The 23,638-nt window shown below is 37.0% G+C and overlaps 1 protein-coding gene across 3 annotated transcripts in view; it reads left to right on the top strand.

The window, feature by feature from the left end:
• Nucleotides 1-23,638, top strand: part of CHID1 (chitinase domain containing 1) — a 103,586-nt gene that overhangs the window by 30,160 nt on the left and 49,788 nt on the right. For all 3 annotated transcript variants that reach the window (XM_072038957.1, XM_005027357.6, XM_027459697.3), the window contains exons 9-10: nt 16,709-16,810; nt 18,780-18,935. In XM_072038957.1, the coding sequence (XP_071895058.1) occupies nt 16,709-16,810; nt 18,780-18,935 (258 nt within the window). The remainder of the gene's footprint in view (nt 1-16,708; nt 16,811-18,779; nt 18,936-23,638) is intronic.

Genomic DNA, 23,638 nt, shown 5'->3' with positions numbered 1-23,638 from the left:
AGCATGATAATGCTTGAAGTATATGAGACCCCAATCCTTGGTTTAAGTAATAGCATACAAAATAGCCGTTGTTCTTACCTGTGTCGTAGTAAAATGCTTACTAGTACAGACCAGAGGTAATTGAGCAGCATGTCCTTACAGGACATGGTATTTGGGTTACTGGCAAGAATGTAGCACATTGTAAACAAGATATTGAGGCTATCGCTGCCCTTAGGAAATTCTCAAAAATGCTACTACAGGTAAATTGCATGTGGTCTAGCAAGAATGAATTATCTGCTGGCCAGTTTCTGATAGTGTCTGTCAAAGTAATATTTAAATTAAAACCAAGCATGTTCGTCTATGATAATGGGTACAATTAACCTCACAGTTTCACGTGTCTCAGAAGAACTGAGAAGCTTTAGTGCATATAAGGTGTGTTTCCTCATCTCTTAAGTAAAGGATCTCGGTATGAATTTGACATTAAGTGCCCAGCTTTCTTAAAAGAGTCTGCTCTGCAGATGTGTGACTGTCAGGCTGTGATGACATTTCAGAGGGGACCCATGAGCAGATCTTGCATGCACTAAATAAGCTGAAGTCTGTTTAATGTTTTACTGAGTCAGATTTCTAGACATGGATCGTTCTTTTCTGGACTCTTCTAAATTTCCTATGTCTTCCTTAACATAGGGTTCCCCGAACACTAGATTTGAATAATATGTTGAAATTATTTCAAGGTGTGGTCCTTAGATTTTCCTGGCAGAAATGTGTTCGTGTGCTATAGAACAGAACACTTAGGACTGCACAGATCACTTGTGTAGCTTATGCCTTACAAACCTAGTACAACCTGGATATATTGGACCTGTTGTACATGCAGTATAAAATCAGTCTTTGCTGGTCTTGTGGCTACTTATCCAGATTGCTGGACTTCTGTAAAATCTGGGCCAAAGAAGTGTTAGGGAAGTATATGTCATGTGAAAGTCACCTAAAACATTTTCCTAAGATGGTGTGGCTGGTAGATTTGGCTTAACTTTGTAGAATGTACAAGATTGTTTTAAAAAATATATAAACAAACAACAATGCAGCAAAAACTTAATGGAATATGATCAGATCTTGAGGTTATTTCAGAAACAGAAATTGGAATTGAATTGGAAGAGGATCAGAATTTCAAAATGTTGAGTGTACGCTGCTGTTTGTGGGGAAAGCAACATTTTTGATATTGAAATATGGTTGGCATTGAGCTTTCAGGGTGCCAAAAAGTAATTAATCTACACTTCTCAGTGCTGGGAGGTCTCATGGCAGACTGTCTGGGGTAATATTTATAGGAAGATTTGGAAAAATGGGAGTGCTTAGAGAAAAGTAAGAAAAACAGCTGAAAATAGGTAATGCCTCCTATGACAAAAATTTGAAGGACTGTGTTTCGTATATTAAAAAGAGCAAAAAGTGTCAGAAGACTTCAGGTATGTCAACAGGGGTTGTTTAAGTGACTGATAAATAGGTCTTTCTGTCAGCATGGAAGAAAAGGATTAAAAATGCTCTTAGTTTGATAAAGAAGTCTTAAGCTGAATACTAGAAGAAGAATAACATTGTATGGCAAAGTAATGTAGAAACACCTAGGAAAATTTTGGAATGTACTTTTTGAAGACTTCTTTGTCTTTTTAAGACTTCCTACTAAAGTTTCAGGTAAACCAGAAATCTAGATTGTTTTTTGTTTGTTTGTTTTGGTTATGTTTGGAAAAGGGTCACAGAAAAGGAATGGAGGGAGCTGAAGACATGGAAGTCAGGTTTTGGCATTCTGTTCTTAGATTGAGACTTGTAGGCTTGCTGTTAGTCTCAGTGATTTAAAATACCAGACAAACATTTCCAAAATAATGTCTAAAGCACTGAAGAGGCTCATACTGTTAAATTTATAGCCTGATGTGAGTCTTCATGACTTGTCTAAAATTGACAAAACATGCCTTTGACAAAGCATTCTGTAGCAGATACTGTGGCTGTTTTCTCCCTGTTCTGAGCAGTTTGCCACATCTGTATGTGAAGCACAGAATCTCAGTGTTTTTCTGCTTCCCATCCATTCTCAGCTAAGTGCAATTCTGTCCCCACCATCATTTTTAACTGCTGCCTCTTACTGTGGTTGATCTCTTTTGACTGGAAGAAGTTGGAAATCTAAGTACTTTTTCAAGAAGTCTGAAGTCTTAAAATCTGATAACAGATTCGGATTACGCTGAGGCTATGTCTTCACACTACGCTTTTAAAAGCAATTGGAAGCTGCTTGCAGAGGGTATTTTTGTTTTACATATGCATTATGATACCAGGGGCTTTGAGGAAAAAAAAGGAAAGTATCTCAAGCCATTACTTTATTACTGTTTTTAGACTAGAAAGATTATAAAACCTTGATAGTGCTTTAATGTGATTCAGCAATTTTCCTCTTTTCTGCCTTAAAGTGCTCTTTTTTTTTTTTTAAGGCATCAAATCGAATGTCTTTTATGTTCAAATATTCTGTAGTATTTTTTTTGGTAATCTTCATTATAGTTGTTACAGGAACAAGTCTGACATTCCTGAAAAAGGTCAAGAGGAATGTTCTGTACCAGTTCTGCTTCTTTTTTTTAATAGTGATAGAGGAGGGCAGGTGGGACTGGTTATAAATTCCTATATTTTTGACGTGGAAAGACTAGCTGTCTCTGGTAACTTTGGAACAGCAGTCCTCATGCACTGAAAAATATGGTTTGTGATGGTGAGTTATTCATATATGGAATTAGCCTAAGCATCTTTTAGGACATTCTGGGTGATGGGCGTGGAAGGCAGCTAATACAGATTACCATCCTATTCAGTTTCATGCTGTTTAGGCATGATTATTCCAAGTTAAATAGTAATTAGGGCAAGTATTTCATCTTTTCCTAAAGACGCTTATTTGAAATTCTCCCAGAACTGTATGAGGATGGAAAGGTTACAGTTCACTGAACCTTCAGGAAGGAAGAAATTCTATTTCCAGAAAAATAAGAGGTTAAAAATGGTTCTTCTGATGGAGTGGGAAGTAAAGAAAGAACCTTTCTGGAGAAGCTGGAAGTTTTATCTAGCTTCTCTTGTGTTTATGTGGTGATGTTTATGCAGCAGAGTGTCTTCCTTTAGGGCACTAGTTGTCTGACTGTTCAGAATAAGTGAATGTTTGTTTTTCAGCTTTGGTAATCGGGTGTCACTTAGACGTCACTGCAAGTTTTATGGATTAAAATCCACCTTTATATAAGGGGGAGTCCTTGAATTGTTTTGTATTTATGGTGTAAGCAAGGTGTGTAACAATGGATTTGGGGGAGGGAGAGCTACCTGCATCTTGAGATGATTTCTTTTCAAAATGTTGTTGCTCAATTTCAAATTATTGCTACCTTTGCTGTGCTGAACTTGGTACAGTCTCTGAAGAAAATGCTCAAAAAAATACAGGAAGAAAATGCTCAAACGGTACACGTATTCCCAGAGCTTTAACTGAAGGCCAGACAATTGAATTGAAGAAAGTCACTTAAGCAGCCAGAATCAGAGGTGGCTGGAAACTAGGATTTCCAATTTGTGCCAAAATATTCAGGTTCTTCGGCCTACTGGTCTATAATGCTGTTTTAGTACCTGTTTTAAAGAGCTTGCACAACACTTCTGTAATGTGCAACAATCTTGGTCATAGCTTCATACTTGCAAGTGAAACGTGCAGTTGAATCTGTAGTTAAGCATGCTTTTCATTTTCCACTTTTTTAGATTCTAGGCTTTGGAAAGAGCACATTAAAGCTGCTTCAGTCTTGGCAAATAATCCATATCAAATTGTTTGTCTTTATTGGCTTCATGAGATGCACAGCAGTAGTGCAGCTGCTTTCATTTGAAAGCCACAGGAACCTGAACCTCTCTTCTATCTTCAAATATTTGAACATAATGTGTGCTCCTCATTCAAAATACAGCAAGCATCCCTAACTTTGGATGTTCATATTTGAATATGTAAGAGTAGAAGAACCTCTTTGTCTCTCTCTTTGTTAGTCAAAGCTTCTTTAAGTACACGGTGTCAGTATTTTCCACCTCTAAACTTCCACTTGTGTAAAATAAAGATTTTAGCCATTCAGTTAATTCTTTATTGTCTGTTTAATAAAATAAAAAACATCACCAAAAAAAAAAAAAAGCACATTACAGAGGTACCTTAAAGAGATTCAGCATTTTCTTTCCAAAGCTGCTATACCAAAATTACCAGAAGGTATTCAATCGTCATTACTGCTATTCAGAATTTTTCAGGTAGCAGTGGAAATCAGCATAGTTGTGCTACCCTGCATCTTTTGAAAGGTTGTCAGCAAGACGGAGAACTTGTTCCTTTCTTTTACTTTGTGCTACTTTTCTACTTTCCTACAAGTCTACGTGCATGCTGTGCTGGAAAATGGAAAGGGTACGTGATAGAAAATGGTCTGTTGCCCTTGTAGTTGCCCAGCTCAGTGGATGTCCCAATGAACCAGTGTTTTGCCTGTGTGATAAAGGAAATAGGTATTTTAGTCTCTTAAAAGTTGATTACGGATGGGCACTTCTAATTATTGAAAGAATTTGGTTTTCACCAAAAGTATCGTCTTTAAAAGTTGCTGAAGATTCAGTTAGTTGCCTTGCCATGACTTTGTGTATACCGAGAGATGTGTTGGTGGGTTCACTATTCCAGTACACGCACTTTTTTCCTTACAAGCATTGCTAGCAAGTAGTAAGTCTGATGTAGCATAAAATTACCCCATTGTTTATCATATGATAATCTATGGTAAACAAATGCAGTTCAGTTATGAACAGCTTCTAAGATATCTTTGTTCTGGAGTGAAATAAGAACAGACGCTTAGTTTTAACACCATTCACAGGCAGGACTGTGGGTCAGAATGTAAATTCTTGAAATTTTGATAAGTAAACAGATCAGGGATCAAAACAGCAGAAAACCCCTTTCTAGATTGGGGTGGAGTTTTAAATAAACCAGTTATTTCAAATAACAGCATGTTAGAAAAGCAATATTGTTGAGTAGAGTTTATTAAGTAGGATTCTGGTGTTTTTACCAATACCTATAGTTAATGTTGTGAAAGGTTAAAGTGTTTGTGGCACACCTGGCTGTAGTGATCTAATTTTGTTGTAATCAATAAGGCTCTTGAGCTTTTATAATCTTTCTACATGTTATGTTTTTTACTTTTCCTTCCAGTTTGATGTGAAGTCACATAAAAGCAGGTGATTCTAAAAATGGTCACTGTATAGTTAGCCAGCATATACACCAAGTATGTTCTCCCAGACCTGTTGTATGTTGATAAAGGAAATTGATGCTTGAAGACAATCTCTTTGGGCAAGTAATAAACACAAAACAGGACATGGGAAGCAAAATTTGAGAGCTCTTTATAACTATGCAGTTTCCTATTTGTTGTGCCTAGTAGGTAATAACACACTGCCCTTCATCTTTCCTGTAGTCGTTAATCTTCCTGTGAGTATCCTAAGAAGTGACACTGTCAGAAATATGGAGGGTACATTTATGAACCAAGACTTTGAAATTAGGCTCTGTTCATAAAATTCAGCACTGGAGAAGGCATAGAAATAACTCTTAAGTGGGTTGTCTAGGCTAGCTGACTGGCGTAATAGTTCTTATTGGGTGTTAGAGAACTTATAAAATGTGTGACTTGGATCACAGGATAGAGCTTGAAATATGAGTTTATATTGAGGAGAGCAGGAAACTGGGTATGAGATGACTGCTGACTACTTCTGAGTAACTGTTACTGGAAAAAGTTTAATAACCTCTTCTAATTACAGTAATACTATTGAATCATACTTGGTCCCGCCATTGGGCTCGTGGATTTTGTTTCTTTGCTGTATAAAGGCTTATAGAATAGATCTGCCAGTCGCTTCTCTTTATAAACTGGGTTCTGCTAGCCACAGTAAATCTGGATGCTTGTTAATGGCTATAAGTGATACCTGTGTTTCTGTTGCCAGTGACTTGCCTGGTTTTGCTGCTGTTTGTTGGGTTTTCAGCTCAGGACAGCATGGCTCTGACTGCAGCCATGAAAGTTCAATGCGTTCTGTATGGATTCAGAAGGGACTTGAGAAGAACGAATATATTCTTAGAAGTAAATGGCTTTTAAAAGACTGTGCCTCACTATATAAAATTAATACAGCCAAGGTCTGACTGTGCTCCTGTGTGTTGAAGCAGGTGCACTCATCAGCTTTTGAATTCCCACTAGAGAGAATCGTTAAAATAATCTGTAGGTCAACTAATGATGGTTGAAGAGAAGTGGAATATATTCATCACTGTGTCTGGTGTTTGTGGCTCTCTCAGTTCTGAGCCAGCTGCTACAGAGCAATGACTGCAGAAATTTCAGGGTGATGTTGGACAACTTTCCAAAAAATAAAAAAAAGGGAGGGAGGGGTGGAGAGAGAAAAAAGATGTGCTTTTTAATCTTTGCAAGGAGGAATTAAGCCTACATTTGGTGTGTTAGATTTTTTAAATTAGGTTCATATGCTCCAGGGTACAAGCTTGTTTTGCATGATGTTATGCTATTGGAGCATGCCTTGCCTGGGCATTGAGCCCTGGCATCAAAGGCACTGGAATAGTTTGGAAATTAGGAGAACCAAATGGTGACACAATGAATTTTCATTTATTGCGTAAATGACTCCTCTGAAGAGGATAAAGCAACATAACAGGAATGGCATTAAAGGACAGCAGTTTATCTTCCCCAAAATGGAAACAGTAAATACAGTAAGTATCAAAAGGAACTTTTTCTTCAGTGATACTCAGATATGTCTGTTTTTAACACGGGCTAATTTATTATGTTGGATTAAGAGTTTCAGATAAACTGTATTTTTCAGGTAACTTAAGAATTTGCAGGTTATACAGATAGGACTGCTGGTGTGCCTCAGCCCTAGCTGGAAGAATCTGTCAATGGAAAGACAGGACAGGAGTTTCCAGGTTCATTTGTCCTTAGGTGTCTGCTGGGATTTCTTGCTTGCTTTTCAGGACCTGTAATTGTTGGCGTATTTCTTGTTCTTGACTTCTGTTACTGGTTTATACCAGATGGGCCACAGGTAATTAGTTTGGCTTCGTGAAAACTGTGTAGGCTACTCCATGACAAGAACAGATCCCGTGTTTCTCTCTGTTTGGAGACCAAGTATTGAAAAGGCAACAGCTGGGATGGGATATGTATATTAAGGAAGAGTGCCATTCCTCAGTGATCTGAAAAATTCCATTTGGTTTGCAAATACCATTTTGTTTCCTGATCAAAATAGAGCAAATTTTTATTTTTCTGTCAGTTATCATTTACAATTCCCCAGTGACATGAAGCTCTCATATTTTTGTGAAGTGGCCACTCCCAGCTCTTTTGTGCTGTGAACTTGTAGCACTTGGTTACAATTTTCGTGCTTGTCAAGCTGGCTAGGTTTAGTTTAGTTTTGTTTTTTAATGACTATCCTGATCTAATCAGAGAATTTGATAAAGAGATGCTTGCCATTAAGGAAAGTTGAACAACATCAGGAATGCTAATAGCATCAAGGAAAGTCAGTCTTGTGTTTTTAGGATGAACTGATTTTGTAGTTTAAATTATGATCTTTGTTGTGGACAACTGACAGTGCTTGTGCTCTCTGAAGGCATCTGAATTATACGATGTCTCTGTAATTAGTGCAGCAGCTGAAGGCACTACATAAATAGGGTTGGAGAGGTTTGTTTCTGAATTTAAGCTGCTACTCTGAATAGTAGGGAATGGTATTGAAAGGGGTATTATTCTAAGGCAAAATAAGCTATAATTAAGTAGCTTCTGATGGGCATTTATCTAATGAGCTCTTATAACAACACTTGTTCGCTGCTTGATTTTAATGTTCCCACACTTACCTGCACCATTAGAAGGTTCTCAGTATTGTCTAGCCCAGGCCTACTTGTTTTGTAACTTAAAGCTATGCGTTGTCCTATCTGCAGATAGCCAGTGATAGGACAACAGGAAATGACCTCAAGTTGCACCAGGAGAGGTTCAGGTTGGAAATGAGGAGACATTTCTGCTCAGAAAGAGCAGTCAGGCATTGGGACAGGTTGCCCAGGGAGGTGGTGGAGTCACTGTCCCTGTGGGTATTCAAGGAAAGGTTGGACGTGATGCTGGGACATGGTTTAGTGGGTGACATTGGTGGCAGGGGGATGGTTGGACCAGATGATTTTGTAGGGCTTTTCTAACCTTAATGATTCTGTGATTCTATTCCAAGCGGAAATTGTCAGAGATTGCCCTCCCTTTTATGCAACTGAGAAGTTTGACAACTGATGGTCTATATTTAAAAGGCAGTAGCCTGCACATTTGGTCTGTGCATCAACAATCATTGATAGTAGAAGCATAATTTGTATTCTCAAACACTGTACGTCTGCTAAATTATAATCTAGAATGTGAATTCAATAGGTGAACAAACAAGGCCACGCACAGAAATTACGACAGGATTTTGTATTCCAATAGCAAGAGGTACCAGGAAGATAGATGAGACCAAAATACTAAAAAAAGCAAAGCTGGCTTACAGGTAGAATATTAGTGCAGATTGTTGCAAATGCTCAGAAATCAGGGAATTAAACTAGAAATATATAAAATAGTATTAGGATCAGAGGCTTTGTGATCTGCAATAAAAGTCATGCGGTTATACGAATGTCACATTAACAGATGCAGAATCCCCTTTCCCAACGTGATGCTGGTATTCACCACGTTGTATTCATTAACATTCATTCTTACAGAAAATGAGTTGGGTTTTCAAGAAGGGCTTAATAATTTAAACAACTGTTTGTCCAGTGTTTTTTTGCAGGGCCAATAGTGGCATCCATCAAATAGGAATGCTATCTGTGTCAGTGAAATTTTTGAAAACACACATGGAATTTATATGGTGCTGTCCTAGAATGAGAAGCTTGTGATAAGTGATCAGCTTTCATTTAAAAAAAAAAAAAAAAGTAAATTCCATCCCCTCGAGCCCTATGACTGAGAAATGATTGTGTAAAATGGCTGATCTCTGAAATTGAACCAGAAAACTAAAACAAGCTTAAAAAAAAAAAAAGCCTGTTGCTTATGCTTGTTCTTTTTATAAGTTTGTTTGCCAGTCCTGTCGGTTTATATTTACTAATATAAACTGGAATTGTTTACACTCTTAAAAAATGTAATTCTCAGTTTGCAAAGCCATAGTTATCAGTAAATTAAACCCTAAAATCATGTCGATATAAATGCCTGCAGTACAGATGCAAACAAGGAAATGTAAAGCTATTTTCCTCTAGTAGCTGTTGTGCATTTTAAATCCAGAGAAAAAGGAAGAGAATTAATAAGCCCGAAGGGTTTTCAATATATCTACACATGTAAATAAAAAGCAAAAAGTGCTGTTCCTTGGCTAGCAGTGTTCATTCTTCCTTACAGTGGTTTCTTACAGAGGACATGATAAATACTACTTTTCAAATGTTAGATGAGTTTTAAACCTTCAAAAAGAGTTTTAAATTCTCTTCAAAATATATCCAAAGTAATGTGACTGTGCTTGAGAAGAACACAAGAATGGGGAAAGCATTCAGTGATGCAAAGAGAATATTTTTACTCTGTATTTTTTTCACCAGTGATTTTTAGATTTCTGTTTTCTGACATCACACTCTCATGTCTTTTATTGTCTTACTGTGGACAACCATACATTAGCTTCTGCGGGAAGCCTGTAAATCTGGACTCTAACTCAGTCTTCAGCTAATGTTGAGATCTTGTGCAACTGCAGTATTCCGTGCTTTTCTCTTATGTTGGGATATTCATGCTGTTCCAGCACATTAAAAATTAACTGCTAGTTTTTCATGTTTCCATTTTTTATTTGCTCATTGTCTCAAAGTTTTCATCTATCGGAATGTAGTTTCTTTGGCTTTGTTACCAGTATGGTAGTCTTTCATATTATATAAGCAAAATGTTGATGGAGATGTTAAGATGTTGGGGTTTGGCTGGGAAGGCAAAGAACCTGATTTTGTCTCTCCCTCCATCTCTCCCAAGACTTCTCAGGTTTGAAATTGGGAGAGTATGTGAGCAGTGGTGATTGGTTTTATGGAATTACCTTTTCAGTTGGATTCTTCTCTCTATTCTAAGAGGAACAGTGCTTGCATACGGTGCATGAACAAAGAAAAAGATGTGTAATAACTTGAAATTCGTTATTTGTTTCTCCTGCAACAGATGTACCTCAACACTATGGTTCAATGAACTAATAGTTCTGGTTTTGCAATGTACGGTCCCTGAGTTGTCATATTGGTCTGGAAGCGTAGGCCACGTAATCAGATACTGTGTTTAAGTTCTGCTTCAATGGAGATTTAGGGCATATTATTGTATACAGTTCTTCAGCTCTTGCAACTTTTTGTCCTCAGAAGGGAAGTAGAGAAAAAGAATGGTTTATTACAAGTGTATGTGAGCTTATTTGAATACTAAGCACGTGCATTTTCTGAAATGCTTACCAAGTAATGTGCATCTATGTAAAAACCTTGATACGTTATCTGCAAGGATGCACTCGCTGATGGAGGGAGGTCAGAGATGCAGATCATGCAGTGCTTTTTAAACTCTCCAATCAGCTGCACAGAATTCAGCCCGCGCTATATATTCAATCTGTTTTCATCTGTCTGAGAATCCCTTTTTGGGTAATCATTCAGTATGGTCACGTTCTTTTCTGACAGCAAGGATTAGGTCTATAATTATTGTTCATGCCTCTGAACAGCAGTATCGTGTCAGGGTCCTGTTGTTGACTTGCCTGCTTCATCCAATACTATTGCAGGCACAGATTAATTCTATTTTTAGCCTGATTTCGCAGAAAGCAAGGTGTCTTAAAGCTTTATCTGTTCCATTCTTCATTCCTCTGCAGAAGTGTATTTACCATTTGGCCAGTTTCAGACAAAGTGGACATAGGCATAGAATTTTAATAGTCAGGTCCCTGCCACTTCATGAAAATAGGCAGCTGGGCAGCTGAGTAAGACCGATCTTTTTCTTCAAGACCCAGCAGTGGGAGGGCATTGTAAATGAAACATTTATAAGACACCAGAGCGTCTAGTTGCAAAATGTCCACAGAAACCAGGATTCACATAGAACTATCTTTTAAGTATTGGTAGAAGAGAATTGCTTCAGTGAGCTATCATCCATCTAGGGTTTTGGTGAACCTAAAATGAGATAGGGTAGTTGCAGAACTGCCAGGAGGATTTTTACTGAAAATAAAGTAGTTTAGGATTGTAACTTGTTTATGTGTTTTACTACTTCATTATCAATGCCTGAATTACATGATCCACATGGTAGAGATTCATTTAGCTCTTGTTCCTCTTTGCTGTAGAACAGACAGGGTGCAGAGAGAAACAGTGAATTTGTATTCCATGATCATGCATTAACTGAATTCAGTGGTCTGTTCATAAAATGCAATAGCATTATACTTTAGTGCAGCTAACTGTGAGGAGCTATGAAAACTAATATCTGGTGGTGAGAAAAGAAGGGAGAAGGGAAGATTTGCAAACAGCTGGTTTACAGAGAAAACAGAATTACATGCAACAAGAAAATTAAGTCATTACTGAGCAGATGACTTCTGAAATAGATATATAGAGGAAACAGAAAATCAATCAGCTTTCCATTATGAAGGATCGTTCAAAGAAGTGAGGATAAAGAAGAGCTCTCGTGGTAGGTGACAAGGTGAGGTAAACAGACAAGAATGCAGTTCAAACTTGCAGGGAATAGCAGTCAGCTACAAGACCTTTTTTTCCTTATCTTATTTCATTTTGAGAGTAATCATAGTGAGACAAGAAGTAATTGAGAATGTAGATTCATTTGAAAGTAAATGAAAGTGGCTTGCATGGTTGAAGTATTTTTTTCCAGTCTTTCAAAATGAAAGACGACAAAGTCAAAACCTTATAGAAATACTTATCAGTAAAGCTCTAATGGGAATTTTGATACATACTACCATATGCTATTTGGAAGATTCAGGTAATAGACATTCCAAGCTATGAAACAAACCACCCAGTGCTTATTTAGGTGGGAAAGAATAATTAAAAAGGCCTGGGAAATTCTAACCTGGGTATAGAGAAATATCAAGGAAAACATGTGATTTCTTCTTCTAAGTCTGATGTTCAAGTACTGTACTACCAGTTTCTGTCGGTGTATATATACGTGTGTGTGTATATATATCTATATAAACAAGCCAACTGTCAAAAAATACTAATAAATTGAAGAGGATATGTGCAAATGAGACCTATGATCTCAGGGAATATTTATTCTTTGTGTTGTTCACTGGAAATTTGGGTCAGAAATTTCTCTCTTTACTTCTGTGCAGCCTTTGCTTGTTTTGTTTCCTTTTTTCCTTTAACTGAACTTTTCCTGTCTCAGCCTGTGACTTTTTTTTTCCCCTTATGTTTTCTCCCCATTTTTGAGGAGGGGGGAAGTAAGAGAGCTCTGTGGTGAGGTTCAGTTGGCCATCAGTGTGAAACCACCACAGCTTCTTAGACAAGTGAAAAGTGGCTTAACTAGAAGTGGGGGAGAATGGTCATATAAACAAGGTTTCAGCAGGAAAATAAGTATTTTAGCCAAGAAATGAATCTTTTTGAAGCATGTGGTGGAAGCTTTATTACCTTTCAAGCAAATGGACTGGTCTAAAGTAAAAGTATTGATGTATCTTGGACAGCTGTAATCTGTACAAGAAATGGACTGTGACACTTACTAGAAATGTTCATCTCTTAAGCATTATGCTCAAAAAGTAGAGTGCTTGTTTCCTCTCAGTAACTCAGTGGTTCCCTACAAAAGGACAGACAAGATATGCAAGTTCATCAAGCACCTAGGTTATTGTCCCATATATCACAATGGACATTTTGTCCAGACCTCACGTAAAACAAATGATTTACTGTATATTCAGTATTAGTGGTTTTTACAGCGGCTACTAGTGTGCTATAAATGTCATCTCTGATGAATTTCTTCTCTTGGAGTGACTTTTACAGTCCACATAGATGCAAATTTGGTCTTGATTAGATGGCCATTTCCAAACCTGAATAGCAGGGGTTTTATTGTTAGCAGGTAGGAAGCTTCATAGTTATGTTGAACGATTGATATAAGAATCTAACAAGAACACTAGTGCATCTAAGAGTGTTAAGGAAACTGAATGAATGAAATTTGTTTCAGTTATTGAGATAGAGAAATACAAATGCAAATATTATATCAAGTATCTGGCTCTTAGAATAAATAATAAAAAATAAAAAGCATTAAGTATAATCTGGAATAAAAAGAGTACTCTTTCCTGCTTCAAATTTACTTCTTGAACCCAATTGTTTCATATTTATAACACATGTTGCATAATTTCAGTAGGAAATTATGTAGGCCAGTAGACGCAGATTTCTTTATATGGCAGATCTCTATTCAGTGCTCAGCTTCACTCTCTTATCCAGTATGTTTGTTAGACTCCAGAAGAGGTGTAATTTTTGAATTGTGTCTCTGGGTAAACTCAAAGATAAAGCGAATGAAACACTTCAGAGGTTAGGGTTAATTTTGTGCAAAGAGACTTTTGAATTAAATAATGTAATAAATAATCTGCTTTTCCTGTAACTCATGTTGATGTACCTGCTTTCTGTCTCTTCACGTTTGTGATGTAGATGGTAAGCAAAAATAAATATAAATAAAAGTCACCAAGGTTTGTCTGCTGGCAGTTTAATAACAAGGCCTCTTTAGTGTGTAAGTTGTACACTGCTGATAAATGCTGATGGAGCCTGTCACGGCTGAGTGTTTTGGAAACAGTACTTGAGATGAGTTTAGGACTAACTTAAACATCAGAATGATTGGAGAACCTTAAAAGAGAAGCATAACAGCTGTGAAAAAATAATTGGTTTTATCCTTAAGTGCCATTTTTTGACTCAGAACAATTCTGAAGTCATGTGTCCAGTAGTCTTAGTGCTGTTCCAATGAGCAGTTTCTCAATGCGCTTGACTTAGAGCAGAATTGACTGGTGCTGACAGAGCTGGTGAGTGGTGCTTGTTTTTTGCGGAAAAGTTGGTTTTAACACCAATCATGAATGGACAAAGCACGTTCATCGCTGCTAGACTTGTTCCAAGTTGGAACTTATGCCTCTGCTCCTCAGATGCTTTTCCTTTGTAGTTAAGTAGTTCAGTTACAAGCTTGCTTTGCACAGAATGACTACATCCATTTTAACCTGATTTTTTTTCCATTCCTTGACAATGTATATGAAAAGTGGATATATTACCTGCCCTCCATATCCAAGTTTCATTAAAATACTACCCAGCTTAATCTGTAAGGCAGTCTGACTTGCCATAATATCTAATGCACGTTATAATTACTTTTTATGCTTTTCCCGTCATAAGTAATCAAAATCAATTTACTGAAAATGTGTTTTGCTGGAGTTTGCAATGGGGAATTGCTTTGCCTAAGGGCATCCAGGTTGCCATGACATTGTTTCAAAAATGTCCTTGTTTTCTTTATTCTTGTAGAACAGCTGTAATTTGCAATTGCAGTAAATGACAGGCAGATAACTATAAAAAAAAACAAAAAACAAACAAACAAAAAAACAACAACAAGAACCACCCAAACCTGAGGTCTGCCAATGGTTCCAGAAGTGAAAATTTGTGTTAATTTATTAAAACCCCAGATGAAAAGGGACGGGATTTCTCCTCATTATGAGAAGTATATAACTGGTTCTGAAAACTTGAGACAGCCAGAACACCACTGTGCTTTGTACAAATTAGAGCTACGTAATCCAATGTGCATTTGGTCAGGTCCATTGACCTCACTCGCAAATATCATTCATGCTTTGCTCCCTTACAACATGACAGACGTGTTAAATGATTTATTCTGCCCCACTTCATTACCTGTACTCTGTTAACTTATTTCCTAATGTGGGAGAACAGAAAGTGTCCTTTTAAAGCAGTAGCAGAATGCTGTTATGCTCTGGTGACCCATTCAGCAAATGTTGTTGAATGCAGAATTTATGCACTGATCCAAAAGCGATGAGGGTCAAAATAAGTTGTTGTTTTTTCCAGTCTATTACTTGCATCTGTTGCTGAGCATCTCTTTTGTTTTTTACATTTAGGTTGGACTGCAAGTGACTTGTAATGTATAGCTTGTCTATATAGGCATTGCCTGCTAATTTGTAGGTCAAGTAGTAGTTTCTGATATCACTGGAAAGTTCTAAATTCTTCAGTCTCTTCCCTTCTATCCTCAAGAGGGATCTCGTACAGTTGTTTAAATCTGTTAGAATGGCTGTTGTGCTAGAATTTGTAGCTGTTAAGCCAATTTTTTTTTTCTTTGCAGGGTTCTTCTGTGAGCCCCGCTTTTAGTTTAGCTTTTAGGGTTTTTTTTAGGCTATTCAGGAGAATACCCAACTTTACCTGTCTGTCTCTTATGCTTCAGAGCCCTCTGAGAACATCATTTCTTTGCAGTAGCTTCTTCTCTTTTGTTCACTGCCATCTTTGCCCTGTGATTAAGGCTTTCTTATGTTTCCTGCTGTGATGAAGAGTAAGTTTTAAAAAAAAAAAAAAAAAAAAAAAAGTGCAGGGGAGTAAGAATGTGGTTCATAGAACGTGGTTCATAGAATGGATTTTTCTCAAACTGAGGATAAAATGCTGAATTTCCACCAAGATTCAGGAAAAATCAACCCCTAGTACTCCCTTTAGTCACCTTCTTCCTTTTCGGAGTCTTCTTCCAAGACTGATAGTGTTTTTGTTTCCCTAATGTCGTGTTATGAACCATTATTTGTGGGGTAAAAAAAAAAGAGGAGAGAATGTTGGTTAGCATGTACATTATACCTGCTGAATACTTTGCAGTGACTTGAACTCTTAAGCTGTTTCTCAGAAATGGGTAATTGCTTTGCCTTATCTTACTACTTAGTAGCACACATGGATATAAAAGTTTTTCCTTTTGTACTGCTACTACTTACCCTCAAAAGAAAAATAAATGTTTTGTTTGTGTTTTTTTTTTTTTTTTTAAAAAAAAAAAGTTTGTATAGCCTTTTGCTAAAAGGCTGTACTTGTATTGCCCTGCTGCTTTTTATCACCTTTTTGGAAGCGAAGAAAAAAAAAATTAACACAACCTTTTCATGTTGGAAGAAATTTCTTAAGTACAGTAGAAAATCCTGTCCTTGGAAGATGCCCCATCCCTGCAAGTGCTCAAGGTCAGCTTGGATGGGGCTTTGGACAACTCGGTTTAGTGGGAGGTGTCCTTGCCCATGGCAGGGGGTTGGAACTGGATGGGCTTTAAGGTCCTTCCAACCCAAACCATTCTGTGATAAAATTATCTTTGCCTAGGAGATTAATCAAGATGTTACCTTTGATTTATATTTGTATTTTGTTATCAACAGCTGCACTCATCCATTTAAGTATGGCTCAGGTAACCTTTAGTTTTATAAATACCAAGGACAGTTTGACAGTCCAAGCAATTCAGAGTTTTGTAAAAGCCTTTAGATTTCAACTGATTAATATCTAAAGCAACTTGATTAGTCCATAGCCCTTACAACCACTATTGTAGCCATGCTGGTGATGCAGATTTGCTTAGCGTGCTGTAGATGTCTGATTCTTCCTATTGGCAACAGAAGTAGCACTGAATATTTTTTTCTTTACAATTTACTTTAAGAACAGAAATAAGATTCATTCTGAGGTGCTTTAAGAAAAAAAGTACGATTTTGAAACCCAGAGATGAAATTAAGCACAACTGTTACAATAGTGTTTCTTTTTGTTGTTGTTGTTTTGTTTTGTTTTTTTTATTATTATTATTTTGTTTTGTTTTAAAAGGACTAACCAGCCAGGAATGTTCACGAAGAAAGAATTTGATCAGTTGGCCTCAGCAATAGACAGCTTCAGTCTCATGACATACGACTATTCAACACCACAACGGTAAGACTCTAACGTTAGGAAAAACGGAAGGAACTCATTTCCGTTTACACTGCTATGAAATCTACAATATGAGTTACTGTTTTTTTCCCATAAAATGGATGGTGTGCGTTAACGGTAATAGACAGGAAAGTTTTGGATTAGTAGTTAGGATAGTTTATTTTTGAATCAGCCCATAACTTGGGTGTAACTGCAGTGAGGATCTGGCACCCAGTATTGAGAAGGGCTTTGTACCTGAGCTAAAGAATTACTCTTTTACTAGTACTGTGACACTTATTTTTTCCAGACTAGGATATTTTGGTTTTAGTTACTTGGCACGGTTCTGCACAATGGTACAAAATAATCCAGTACATATCAATGTGGGGGAAAAAAGAATAGCAAAATTGACAAGTAATTTGTCTGCTTCATCCTGAGGCAGACAAATTCTTTCTCAGATTCCTTCTGCTTCTCAAATTCCTTCTGCTTGAAGGTGGCTTCTCCAGAGTTAATACTTGTGGTAGACTGGCAGACTTACATGCCATCACTTTTGCATGTGTTCCATCACTAAGACGTCTGCCACCCATAGTATTCTAGCACTTTGATAGTGTCTAGGCAGGTTCAATAGAAGAACAATTATGTCTCTTCTGAAATTTACCTTCCTCTTTCCTCTCTCTCCCCAGACCCTGTCTCTAGATCTTCCAACATAGCACCCTAGGGGAAAACAATCATGGGCAGTAATGTGTACTGAGGTTAGAACAGGCTTTTGTTACTCTCTTCTGCTGGAATATGAAACATAGAGGTAACCATTTTAGCTTTCCTCTAGGTAAATGGGACATCTATGAAGATGAAGTGCTAAGGGCTTTCACACAGTCAGTGCAAACCCATCTGGAACTCTGGATGCACTTTGAGTTTTACACCATACTGTAGGCTACATCTTTCCTGTGTGGTGAAGCTGCACCATGCTTTATATCATGTTAAAATTACAGGCTCTGTTATGGTACAGTCACACCTTAATGCTTTTACTGCTGCATTAAGTTACTTAGATCTGGCTTGGAACTGCTATTCTTTTGTACTTTGAAGTAGGAGAGACAGTGTTCAGTTAACACACTTACTGTGTTTGAAATAAATGTAGTTTGTGAGAGAGGTTTTGGAAAAAAAAAACAACAAACAAAAAAAAAACATCTTTTTTAAAAATTTGCTTTGATTGGTTTGAGTATACTAAAAGCAGTGTACATACAGCAAAATTTCTGTACTTTATTACCACTTACAGTTTTAATGTTACAGGTATTCTGAAGACCTTGAGCAGATAATATTGATATTTAAAAGTCTGGAATATGCTTTTACTTCTATTGTATTAGCGAATGTTTGCAGCAGAGCCTGTTGCTCTATTCTCTGAGCTCGGGAGAGAGTGAGACTGGTATCTTGATGCTGTATTTAGGATAGTTCAACTAGTCTGCATATTCAGGTGCTGCTCTCTAACAACAGAGCTTTTTGTTGCTAAGCAATTGCCCCTTTAGAGTTTTATTCATAAATAAAGTGTACAAATGTTAAGCAGTCTTTGAAACTTGTATTGCTTCCTTGTCACTGCTTTTATAGTTGTTCTATGAGTAAATGATGGATTTTGTCCCTGTATATTGTGCTGGTATACAGTAAAAACATTGAGGATGGTATTGGAAAACAGTTGGGCCAAGCTCAGTGATGGTAAATGTGCTAGGTGGTAACTTCTTTACCCACCATAGGAAGTTTACACCTTAGAAATGAATGACCTTTTAGTGGGACAAGCATGTTCTGTGCATCAGCAGTTTTAAGCCACTGAAGAATGTGCATTGAATCTTTGTAGGCTTGTAGGTTATTTTCAATGCTTTCTGTGTGCCATAGCTTTCTCTATAATTGCACTCTGCAAAAAGAGAGGGCTATTGAGAATGAACGTGTGCTTTTTCTGACAGCATGATCACCTGTGTTTTGTTTGTTTGTTTTTTGGCTAACTCAACAGACCTGGTCCAAATTCCCCACTTCCCTGGGTTCGAGCCTGTGTTCAAGTACTGGATCCTGATTCAAAATGGAGAAATAAGATTCTTCTAGGGCTGAATTTCTATGGCATGGACTACTCTGCTTTGGGAGCCTTGGGGGAGCCAATCCTTGGTGGAAGGTAAGACTTTTCTGGATTATACTTATACATGAGATTCTCACAAAAATGGAAATTCAGAAGCATTCTTGTTTAGAAATATGAATGTGTTGGTAACACAGAAATGGCAGAAGTGATAAATTTGTGCATGAAATAGTACCTCACCATTTAGAGTAAGATCAGTTGTTCCTTGTACAGAAGTGCAGATAGATGGCACAGATACCCTGTCAGAACACAAAAGAGAAAAAAGGTTTGTGTAATTTTCCTTCCTTCCTCTCTCCATGTTTGTACACTCAGTTTGTCATCTTTGTGTTACAATGTTCTACTGTATTCTTTTATATTCTGTATCAGTTTGGAGGTTCATTCAGGTGACCTGAAGATTTTTTCTCTCAGCTCCTGATGTTGTTACCTGTTACTTTCAAATTTGATATTAGTTTCAAACAGCAATATGCCACAGAGTTTCTTTTGAGTAGGAAAAGCTGCAGTAAGCTCACCTGGAGACAAAAATCTATAAGAAGATAAAGGGAAGTATTCCAAAGACAGCCTGAAATTTTATATTGATTCTCAGAAGATAATGGTTGTTTTAGTTTTGGGTAATAACCACATGTAATAAACAGTGAGCTTCACAGAAATACAATATGGGTAGAATGCATCAAGCCAGAAGAGAAAGCAAGAAAAAATGTGAATTTGGCAGGAAAATCATGTTTGTTCTGAAAATTGATACTAATTTGTAAAATTAAAACAAGACAGGTAGGTGAAAACAGACCTTAAAAAATAAGAGATGATCACTTTCATACACAAATTACTAAGTGTATTATATCAACATATTTCAATATAGTGTTTAAAAAAATAGTTAAGCACTGAAATAGTATCTGGTGTGGCTTGTATAAGGTAAGGTCCACTTTATGTCAGTGCCTTCAGTTACACAAACACTTTGTCATCATTTTACTTGCCTGCACTGTCTTCATGCTTCACTTTGGCCATTTGCTGGGATATAATACTGTTGACATAGTTCTTTCCACTTGCTGAGTCTGGCTGGATAGTAGAAAATTACTATAGGGTGAAGGGAATAAAGCCATTATCTACAGTGGAAGGTATACGGAAAGTGTATCCGAATGTCTTCTGTAAAGTTGGTTGTAACGTGGTTAGGCAGGAGCTATTTTAATATTTAGTCAAAGCACTGTTGATTTGCAAGCCTAATTGTATAAACTCATTTACTCTGAGGGTGATGAGGATCTGGCACAGGCTGCCCAGAGAAGCTGTGGCTGCCCCATCCCTGACAGTGCCCAAGGCCAGGCTGGATGGGGCTTTGGGCAACCTGGTCTGGTGGGAGGTGTCCCTGCCCATGGCAGGGGGTTGGAACTGGATGATCTTTTAAGGTCCCTTCCAACCCAAACCTTTCTGTGATTCTTTGAAACTCAGCACAATTAACGTAGCTTACTACAAAATTTGCAGTTCCTTTTGCAGGTTGGAGTATCACTAATCTGCAAAGTAAATGAATCTTGGTATTTCCTGAACTGCAGCTTTTGCAGTGAAGTTTCTTCTAGAAAACATACTGCACACTAGATAGAAAAGTAACTACTTTTACTTTGCACAGACCTTTCATATCCTGGCTTATATTATAGAGTAATTGCATGTTGTTTTTAATGACGAAAATCTCCTAGCTAATAGTTATCTGTGATTAATTTTTAGTGAAAGGCATTGTTTGGCTGTTTGTAGGTGCACAGTATGGGACATACTATATGGAGAATAGTTGTGTTAATATGTTCTTCATTAACAGGCATGTTACTGACATTTTACATAGATCTACCAGAACCCTGCTTCTGGATAAAGTCTTTGTGTCAGAGACTGTTTGAATTTATACATAAATCCCATTAGTTTTCACTTGCTGCCTGTCCTGTTAAGCATCTGTGTGTGGTTAAGCTTGCTTTTCCAGAAATACGTTTCGAGCATGCACACTTAATGCATTAGTCATTGCTATATGTGTCATATATAGTAATGTGATAGTAAAACAGGTTCAATTAAAATAGTTTCAAAGTAGGCCAAGCTTCTGAATTAGAAGGGGTAAAAAAGAGTTCAGTGTGAAATAAGCTTTCTGCCTCTTAATTGGTAACAGGCTGCTTGTAAGAAAATCTCAGTTTCCAGCATCTGTGAGTCTTTGAAAACCATCCGTATCACAACCAGTTGAATCCCACAGTGGGCATAGCTTATTCAGAGGCTCTCCCTCCCTCTCCAAAAGCTTCCCACTTATTCCATTGTTAATACTCCAGCTTCATAAGTATTATTTTTTTTTAATCTGAAAAGACTCATGTCTGAGGCTGATGCTATTCTTTCTCGTTTTTGTGTCTGCTTCATGCTATGTAAAAAGTTGCTCAGTGTAGAAAGGGATGGCTTGATTATTTGCTTCTTACCTTCAGTCCTTAGGGAATTTGATCTTCTATTTTGGTGGCTGTAATCCAGTGTTGGTCATGTAGTAAGTGCTGAATGTTTGTCATTGCTCCTTGAAGGTACCCTCAATATGTTGCATGGATAGCGATGTACTGTCAGTAAAATTATTTTAAAATATGTTCAGCAAAGTGTTATATGGGACTATCAACTTCTTCGTTGTAGGTTTTTCTTCAAGTTTTTGCGTGTGAAATTTATTGCACATGCAGGTCTTCAACAGGCTAGTGCTTAAAATTACTGGCATAGCTTATATGTAAAATTACGTGCGGAGTGCAGAAACCTTTGCTGGTTTCATGTTTGTGTTTTTCTTCAGTATAGGAATTATGTGATGGAAAGAGATTCTGAAAGTAGGCAGATCTCATTCACTGAATGTTTTCTTAGTTAAGAAGCTCATAGAACAATTTTCAATAGAGTTTCTATTTCAAAAGAGTTTCTATTTCCATAAAATATCTGGCTGTTCTTATTGCAGCATGCAATCTGAAGGTAGAACTACTTGGTTACCATTTTGCTGAAAAGATATACAGGCTTTCCATATAATATCCTTTTTCTTCATACACACTGGAAAAAGTAATATGTATATGTGTTTGTGCCTGTGTATGTGTCTATATATCAGAATGATATGAAATGAAAACAATTGTTCTTTCACAGCCCAACGTAGCTTTGTCTTTGGGAGTTTTTACAGTAGGAACTACAACTTAGGTTTGCCTTAATGATGTGTTCATCTTTCACTTGCAGTGCAGCAACAAGTATTATTTGTTAATGCAGTGAGTCTCTCAGAGATGATAGCACATTCTTGTGCTTTAATCTACCAAGTACCATTGTTGTTTAGCTGCAGGGAAGCTACATTCCCATGTATATTTAGTTCTGACATAATTTGTATGAAATGCTAAATTGAAGTAAAGGTTACATGACTGTGATTCCCCAAACCACCTCTAGTGCTTCTGGCAATGTTTACTGCCCTCTGGCTGTCAAGAATCAGGTTTCTGAACTGCTAAGATTTAGTCATTAAAACTTACCTCTGTATTAAAATCCTGTCAGAATATAACCAGCTGGTGTGGCTGGCTTGCTGCTCTTATGATCACTTTGTTCTGGTGTGTCCTCTGTTGATACTATTGAACCTGACAATATTTCTTCTTCACCTCTGAAGTGTACATCTTGGGTAAATAATTCTGCGTTCTCCCCCAAAGCTTAAGAAATTGTTCAGCCTTTCTGCAGAATCTTTACCCTTGAGTTCTTGTTGATACCTTCAGTAGGTCAACAAGCCCCTCAGTCTTGCAAACTTCCTTCTTCCAAAGTACTCTTTCCCCCATTAGCTACCTGCTCTTAAGAACCTCTTAATCATTAGGATATTATATAAATGATTATTCAATTGCAGTAATATCATAATAATAATGCAGCACTTATGTTAATTTGGGATTATATTGTGGTGTTAAGTATTTATTTTACAAGCTCTATTCAGATTTTTACTAAAATTTGATGTACAAAATCAAAGTGCCTCCTTTCATTTTGACAAAGAGTTTTGACGCAGAATTACAAAAAACAATAACATTACAAAAAATACTGATTACTTTTTGTGTAAGGCAGTGGAAAAGATTCTGTTAAAAAAGCAAAACAGCAAACATTTCTCAATGTGTTTTTGTGCCCAGTCATTTGGGCAGGAAGGAATGCTTATGTTTATTACGATTCTAGAGAAAAGTAGTAATGGCAGCAACAGCTTAAGCATAATGATTTAATTCCTGATGGAAGGACTTAATAAATGAGTCAAGAGCCAGCCTGTGAAATATGCAAGATTCTGAATAGGCTTGGAGTAATACTAACAGAAAATAGTAATGGAGCATATAGCTCCAGAGTCTTTGGAGTAATAGAAGTGCAAGTGTGTTCCACAACATTAACAGCTTTTGTTTTGGGCAAACAGCTTGTTTATACCTAGCATTATAAAGCAGGTGATTGAATAAGGTTTCTGCTGATAACATTCAATAGCAGTATAAGGTCCAATGAATTTTTTCATCACATTTTTGAGACATTTCTGAATATTATTAACACCAGGAAACAGAAGGAGATTTTTTTTCCCACCATTAAATTATTTTGTGCCTGCTTTGGGAAAGTGAGTCTAGAAATGCTGAGTAACAAATTTAAGCTAAAATAGCTGTGCGCTGAAAATAGAGTTGCATTTCAAAATGTTACTAAGATGGAAATCAAGGCAGAGTTTTTCTTTTAGAATAAGATACAATATTACAAAAACTATTATAAATGTGTTATTTGGAAACTGTATTTAATGTACA

Source organism: Anas platyrhynchos, chromosome 5 (assembly GCF_047663525.1).
Source record: "Anas platyrhynchos isolate ZD024472 breed Pekin duck chromosome 5, IASCAAS_PekinDuck_T2T, whole genome shotgun sequence".
Lineage (NCBI taxonomy): Eukaryota > Metazoa > Chordata > Aves > Anseriformes > Anatidae > Anas > Anas platyrhynchos.
Note: the sequence above shows the minus strand (reverse complement) of the source record. Positions and strands in the feature narration are given on the sequence as shown.